Source organism: Gastrolobium bilobum, unplaced genomic scaffold, assembly GCF_033153095.1.
Source record: "Gastrolobium bilobum isolate Gb01-03AN ecotype WA unplaced genomic scaffold, APGP_CSIRO_Gbil_v1 utg4229, whole genome shotgun sequence".
NCBI classification, from domain to species: Eukaryota; Viridiplantae; Streptophyta; class Magnoliopsida; order Fabales; family Fabaceae; genus Gastrolobium; species Gastrolobium bilobum.
The window spans coordinates 174,703-182,622 of record NW_026898412.1 but is presented as its reverse complement, the minus strand read 5'-3'; the positions used below and the strand labels follow the sequence as shown (position 1 = coordinate 182,622).

General features: G+C 34.1%; 1 protein-coding gene across 1 annotated transcript; it reads left to right on the top strand.

Annotated features, from left to right (window-relative positions):
- The first annotated feature begins 2,951 nt into the window (after positions 1 to 2,951).
- On the top strand, positions 2,952 to 7,302 carry LOC133316002 (accelerated cell death 11-like). Its single transcript, XM_061517686.1, has 4 exons — positions 2,952 to 3,276; positions 3,708 to 3,880; positions 6,202 to 6,347; positions 7,013 to 7,302. The coding sequence occupies exons 1-4, from the start codon at positions 3,082 to 3,084 to the stop codon at positions 7,117 to 7,119; spliced, it is 621 nt and encodes a 206-aa protein (XP_061373670.1). The 5' UTR covers positions 2,952 to 3,081; the 3' UTR covers positions 7,120 to 7,302.
- The last annotated feature ends 618 nt before the right edge of the window (positions 7,303 to 7,920 follow it).

Genomic DNA, 7,920 nt, shown 5'->3' with positions numbered 1-7,920 from the left:
TACAATGGAAAAAAAGTGCCCTTTGGTGTCCCCCCAGTCAAGGATTTGGGTCTCACTATGAATAGCCAATATGCTTTCTTTTATCTCATGCCTTTCTTCACTCATGGTTCGATATCAACTCTTCTGATATTGTTCTTTTACTTTTCAGAGTCTTTTTTTTTTATACATTTTTATAGATAAATTCTGTATTTAGTAGACTATTTTTTTTTCGCATTCTTTAATTTCAACATAAGAGATAAAAAAATTGGATTTTCATATTTTTATTTCGTATTTTGGAATGTAAAAAAATGAATTTCCCCCCTCGATGGAGAGATAAACCGGTGGCTCTTTCAATTGTGCAAGCAAGATTGGTTGGGTTAGCCCACTTTTCTGTAGGTTATATATTTACTTATGCAGCGTTTTTGATTGCTTCTACATCGGGCAAATTTGGTGAAAGTTGGATCTAAATTGGATCTCACCTGAATCGCCCCATCTATCTTCCTGAGGAGAAGTTTGGTTTCAAACTCCGATTCGAACAGGGGGTTTCGTCAAGCTACTGTTACATCCATTTCATTAGGAATTGATGACCTGGGGGAATTACACTTACTTGTTTTTTAGTCCAAGTAGCGACGGGGTTTGCTATGACTTTTTATTATCGTCCGACCGTTACTGAGGCTTTTGCTTCTGTGCAATATATAATGATCTCACTGATGGCTCGGGCCCCCCCAGAAAGAGGCCTTCTTCGCCCTCCACCTAAGCTGCGCAGGAAAAGCCCAAAGCCAATCCCAGGGAACAGTAGATGGATTTTTCGATCAAAAGTACTATGTGAAATCTTCGGTTTTTTCCTCTTTCTCTATCCCTATCTCGTAGGTATAGCGTTTGAATCAATAGAGAACCCTTTCTTCTGTATCTGTATGAATCAAGATTCTTACATTCCAATTCAGACAATTTGTCTCATGCAACACACAAAAAAGTGGATAGGATCCACTAAGAAGAAGAGAGAGAAAAGAAAAAAGTAGGTCCCACCCATTTTTTTTTGTGTTGCATGAGACAAATTGTCTCATGCAGTACATGAGAAAAACATTTTCTTATATTACTAAGGGAAAACATTTTCTCATGTTGCATGAGAATTCAATTCTCATGTTGTGATCCTTCGATTTGCGTGCAAAACTTTTCTTTTCTTTTTCTTTTTTTAATAAATGTGGGACCCGCCACTAGTTGAGTCACAACATGAGAATTGAATTCTCATGCAACATGAGAAAATCAAACCCCTATTACTAATTAGAAAACTCATGTTTAAGGAACTGTTCTTCATATAAATTCGATAATATTAAAGAGGAAGGTTATACTTACAACATATTTTCGTTTACAATCTCTTATAACTGTATCTTTAACCATTGATTTCCGGCCTTCAACGATTATTATTTTCGCAAATTAAACTCATTAATTAATTATTAATTCGCAATAAATGATAATCGTTAATTGACGGAAATAAACGGTTAAGATATTATTGTAAGAGGTTGTAAACAAAAATTGATTGTAAGTATAACCTCCCTCAATATTCAACATCAACATCAACATCAACAACACCTTTATCCCAAATTAATTGGGGTCGGTGGTAGATGAACCCACATGAAAGATACAAAACGGTTGAAAAAAAAGTAAAAAAACAAAAAATAAATAAATAAATAAATAAATAAATAAAATAAACAAATAAAATAAAAAATAAAATAAAATAAAATAAAAATATATGTATATATAAATAAATAAAAGTAAAAAAGAAAGGGACAAGAAGAAGTGGGGGAAATGAAGGGGAAAAAGACTAAAAAGGGACCATCTGGAACATAGGAATAACAGCGGGTCTAACCCTCCACCATACTTATAGCTTTTCTCCATTCCGTTCTAAGACATACTGTCCGCCAATCTATATCCCACTCCATTAAATCTTGTTTTACTACTTTCCCCCAATTAAGCTTCGGTCTACCTCTGCCTCTTTTTGTGTTTAGCTCTTGGTAACAAACTTCTGTTCTTACAGGAGCATCCATGGGTCTTCTCATCACGTGCCTAAACCACCTCAATCTATGTTCTCTCATCTTCTCGGCTACCGGTACTACTCCGACCTTTCGTCGAATATCTTCATTTCTTATCTTATCCATCCTTGTGTAACCACACATCCACCTTAACATCATCATCTCTGCTACTCCCATCTTATGCTCATGTTGCCTATGTGCTGGCCAGCATTCCACTCCATATAGCAAACTGGATTAAATTAATATGAATATTAAATAAAATATTTAATATTTTTCATGTTACGGGAGATAAATTTTATTTATTATATACGCATAAAAATATGTAGGACCTATAATCTTTTCATTATCTTTTTTTCCCTCAGATTAATTCATATGAGCCCTATATATATATATATATATATGGGTTTATATTTTTGCAGCTGTTGTACGTGCAACAATCAAATACTTGCCATATATATACTTGAAAGCATTAAATGTGAAAAATCATAACCATACAAAGGATGAAAGCATTAAATATGGAGAATCATAACCATACACATGTCGTCGTTGTACCTAAAGCGGCTCCAAGAATTTTATTACCATATATATATATAATAATAATAAATTTATCTCTATAAGAAATATTAAACCCTTAAATAAATTTGGAGCGAGATCAAGCACTTTGATTTTGAGTTATCAATTAAATCAAATTATTCGAGTAATCATAAATCAATAGAGAAATAAAAAAAAGAAAGAATATGAACCATATAAATTTCTAAATTCTTGGGTTACTAAATCAACCATCTAACAATAAAATAAATTTATTATGTAATTTAATCATTTGAGGTATACTATTCAAACAATATCTGTTGCATTTTGGAATTTATTATTGTTTCTTTTTCACTATTCAAACCCAAAAAAAAAAAGCAACGAATAAAGCGTCATGCATTGCAGTTGCCAGCCCACATATAAGGACAACCCACTCAATCTTCATCCCAAACAAGAAGCATAGCATTTTCAGCAGAGAACAATTTCGCAGTATTGAGGAACCCCGAGACAAGTGCTGCAGATCCTTGTTTTGCTGTTGGTTTCAATGGCAGAGGGGAACAGTGACAAAACCCTTCGACAAATTGCAGAGGCATTCAATGACCTCGCAACGGTTGTCTCCGATTCGCAGAGCGCAGAGGTTGAGGTTGCCCCCTTCTCGCGTGCATGCGCTCTTGTCTCCCCTCTCTTCGGTTGCTTGGGCATCGCCTTCAAGTTCGCTGAGAAGGATTACGTTGCCAAGGTACTACTGTTAATCTCTGATCATATGTTTTGATTCAACTCTAACTATTTTGTTTTAATTGGGTTTGTTGTAAAACTCAAAGGGTAATGGAAAGTTGGAATTTTTATTTATATCTTTGTTTGTTTGCTGTTTTCTGACTCTTGGGAATCGACCTCTCTTTTTTTTTTACGAGAATTCTTGAATTAAATCATCCTCATGTTTTTCGGTAAATTTGATTAGAAAGTAAGGTAAAAAAGAAGATATTTTGGATTAGTGCATTTAGTTGCATCTTATAATCATCTCAAAAAGTTAAACTGGAATAAATAATGATGGTCTCATTTCAAAGTTGGACACTTTCTCCTTAGTGTATATTTCATGTTTTCCATTTGTTATCATGATTTAGTTTATCTGTGTTATGTCATGGGTTTTACTTGATTGTTTGATGATCATAGGTTCAAGATCTAGCAGAGGCGTCAAAATCCATTCAGACCTTACAATCTATGATTGATCGGGATGTACAAGCTAATTCTGTCAGGAATCCTGGCAGCCATACAAGAAATCTGCTGAGAGTAAAGCGTGGACTTGACATGGTTAGGGTGCTCTTTGAGCAAATTATAGTTACAGAGTATGTACATCAGTCACTAATTTACAGTTTGCTTTGTGCTAGTTTCTTCTATATATGAATTGCTATGTTATGCTTTGAACAATTCTAAAACTATGCTAGGCTCAAAAGAGTGGAAATAGAGGGCAACGAATTTGAAATGGGATTGAAAAATTGGATGGAGGGGGGATAGCTTCCAGTTTTCATCCATGAGTGCTAGGTAGTCAAGGTGGAAAAAGGAGGTTGACAATTGATGTCGTCCCCTTTTGCTTGCTGCAAATGAAACCAAACGATTAATTTTTTTTTTAATGTCTACCATTTTATTTTTCTTTATTTAATTAATTAATTTGTTTTATACAAGCAATGGGGCAAGGAAGGAAGATAGGTGGCCTGGTGGTGAGTCGAACCTTCAACTTTATCACACCTCGATCTTTAAGGCTGGGGTTGGTGTCAATTGAGCAACAAGCTCGTTGGCTTACCTTTTATATTTGTTATTATAACATTTATAAAGGAAGGAAGATCAGTGGCCTGGTGGTGAATCGAACCTTCAACATTATCACACCTTGATCATTATTGTTATTATTATTATTATAACTTGTTGAACAATATTTTCATTTGTAGTTGTTGATTGGACTGTGTCATGCTTTCAATTTTCATTTCGTTATTGAATGAAAAAATCTGACTGCTCCAATTATCTTCCCTTCTTTGTTAGATTCATAGCTAGCAACTAGTGACCAGTGAGCATATTCCCCTCCTCCCACTTCAGCCAATTTGTTCAGGTTGAATCCCCTGATCAGCATCATGGTCAAACTATGAACCAGAAAAAATAGTAGAAACTGATAGACTGGAGAATATTTTCCTTTTTCTTTTTGTTTATTTTCAATCTATTGATTATAATCTAGCGGTGCCAAGATAAGTGATTTTTGAAAAACGAGTGGTTTTGTCAAAAAAAGCTGTCAATTTGGGATTGGTTAGGAGGGGCTGTCAAAACAGTTTTTTTTTTGTCAGTGTTGTGTGAAATTTCATTGTCTTATTTATCTACTTTTATTAAACACTTTCTGGCCAAGAAAAATTTCCAAGCATGAATAACATCATGGAAGGGGATGCTTCAAGTACGGTATCACATTGTGGCCCAGATGCCTTGAAATCTTTGTTTGTAGTACCAGTTCACAGTTCATCATTCTCTATCACCTTTTCTGTTTCCTGCTGTTTCATACCAGTTTGACCATGAAAGTGATCAGAAGGTTCGGTCCAAACTAAACGGTTACAAGGTCACCAGCTGGTCTAGTCCAGGTTTTAAGACACAGGTCAAAACAAATAAATGAGTAAATAATTTACTGGAATGTTCCTTAACGATAATGATTTCTATTGCCTTAAATTTTGTGCTTTGAAAGAACTTATACCTTCGGCAATGTATATCAGAATTTAAGATTTCAGTACAACACATAATTGTCACTAATTTGTATTACAGGAATAGGAAACCAGGAATGTCTTAAAAGGGTTAGTGTTAGTGTAACTTCCACGAATAAAAATAAGGGGTAAGGTTGTCAGTTGATCATGCCTTGAAGGAGGTTGTAAGAGCAATATTGTAATTGCTTGGTAAACTGGTAAAGTTAATGGCATCTAACCCTAAGACCTACGTCATCATTTCATAACCAGCCATTGTAATGAAACAATAAACTGCAAAGGAGGTAATTGTAATATTAAAAACTGAGATGGAGGTTATTGTCATTTGGTCAAATCTCGGGCAATGACATCATAAATTTCCCCTTTGTTTTGGTAAAGTACTTTGTTACATGAAAGCTATTCCTGAAGAAGCTTGGAATTTTGTCTTCAAAGTAATTATTTCCATACAGCAGTAAGGTTGTTGCTTTGTGGTCGGAGAGAGAATTTATTATGGTATGGGACCACCATTTTTTAGGTGGTCCTTAGTGTAAATGGGAGGGTAAAATTGGGAAAGAGAAAAAATAGCAGGGGTAAAAAAGGAAAGAAAAAATTGGTGTTGTGAGAGGGAGTACCAAATTATTGGGTGGTCCTCGACCATAAAAAATATTTTTGTGGTCGGAAGTTCATGGGGAGTATGGGAAAGTCTCCTTGCAAAAATGTTAGGATAAGGTTCCCTCATCCCGATCCTTACAAAGTCGAGAAGCTTTGTGCATTAGTGATTATCCCCATAGCCTTGTTGTGCTAACTAAGGTAGGTTACATGTATTGATAAATATTTAAATTAACAAATAGCTGTTTCTTATATTAAGCGAGCGGCATAGCACATGCATATATGTATTAGAAACACATGGTGTTAGCCCTGATAGTAAATGAGCTGAGTTCTTGTATATCTTTCGGCAGGGGAAATTCCCTTAGGGATCCAGCTTCCAAGGCTTACGAACAAGTATTTGCACCTTATCATGGTTGGGCTATTAGGAAGGCTGTTTCTGCTGGAATGTATGTCCTTCCTACAAAGGAACAACTTTTGAAGAAACTCAATGAGGATGGTGAGTGTAGAATTAAGTTTGCTTGCACATTTATTGAAATTTGAATCTTGAAAAATTACTTGAAAGGATAGTTGCCTGGTTGGTTCTAGTGCTTGAGCAGGGGAGGCAGGGAGGGGAGACAGAAATGATTTATGTTAAATCTATTTGCAGTGAATTAGGAAGTTGATACTTTTATCATTTTTTTGTACCTTTTCAAAGTTAGCAGTTGCATGTGTTGTGTTTAACCTTGAAATTTGTGGCAATGTAGTCTTAATCTGTCACCTACGTTTTGATGTCAAAGCTTTTCTTGTTAAGGTCTTAAGTTTACCTTGTACCCATGCCTGTATGTCCTTAACAGCTCGTAGAAGTATTAAAGCAACATAATATGAATTCTATGTTTATGTATCCTTTGCTTTTTATTATTAAACTAGTGTAATATCCTTAATTTTTTAAGTTAAAATGAAGAGAGAGAAATATCAAATCCATTCTGTTTGATCATATTGTTGCTTGTGGTTATTCTTTTTACCGTTCTTTCACAAATGTATAATCAAGACAGTACAGAAGAATGGGAGTAGGGAAAGTCATTGTTGGAGACTGTTATTCAAAACTTGTCCAGTAAATTTATGCATTTTTAATACTCATATTTCTTTTCTTTTTCCTTTGGTTGTTTGCATGTTTTGCTTCAGAGGCATCAGCGAAAGTCCAAATGCAATATTATGTGTCGGCATCCGCATCTTTAATCCAATACATTGACAAACTCTTTGTTTCCAGAGACTTGGGAATAGATTGGTGAACCTTAGATTGTATTCAGATTGTAGCATGTAATTCGCTATTATGAAGTTTATACGACATAATTGATGTATTTAATGATTACTAAGTATTCATTTGTTATAGAATTTGTTTATATTGCAATAGATGTTAGTGCTAATTTGCTTGCTATTGAGATGCTACGTAATGTGTATTGCTGAATGGTAATAGTGGGTTAAGAGTAAACTTTCCTTTTAAGTCTTTGAAGGATTACATATTTGTCAATTTTATACGTCCGCTTCATTTTTTTAAATTGAATCCTTTGATGTTTTTATTTGCTTTACTCAGATCTTTATATTACTCATCTGTCAGTTCAATAGACAATATCATTTTCTTAAATAAAGTAAAATAGAATCTAGAAGGAAAAAAACTAAAAAAAAAAAACTGAAGTTTTAAAAACCAGGGAGTAGTTTGATTCTAAACCTACTAAACTAGGATTTAGGGTCATTTGGATGAATTTTTTTAGGAAAAAAAAGCACTTATCAGATCAAGTCTGTTACTTGATTAATCGCCTTTTGTTGTTGAAAATGAATGATTTTATTTTTGTAAGTTTCTAATTGTTCCAAAGTAGTATAAATGGAATTTATTAAATTCGATTTTTCTCGTTCTATCGCAGAATAACCATTCACTTGAAATCAATCTGCTTTCGTTTCAACTTTTCTTAAGCGTGCTCGGATTTTTTCCAGTTGTTCAACTATATTTGTTTTTAGAAAAAGCAGAAGTCAAAAACTTGTTTTTTTTTAAGTTAAATTTTTTAGCTTTTAAAAAAATAGAAATCATAAATCAA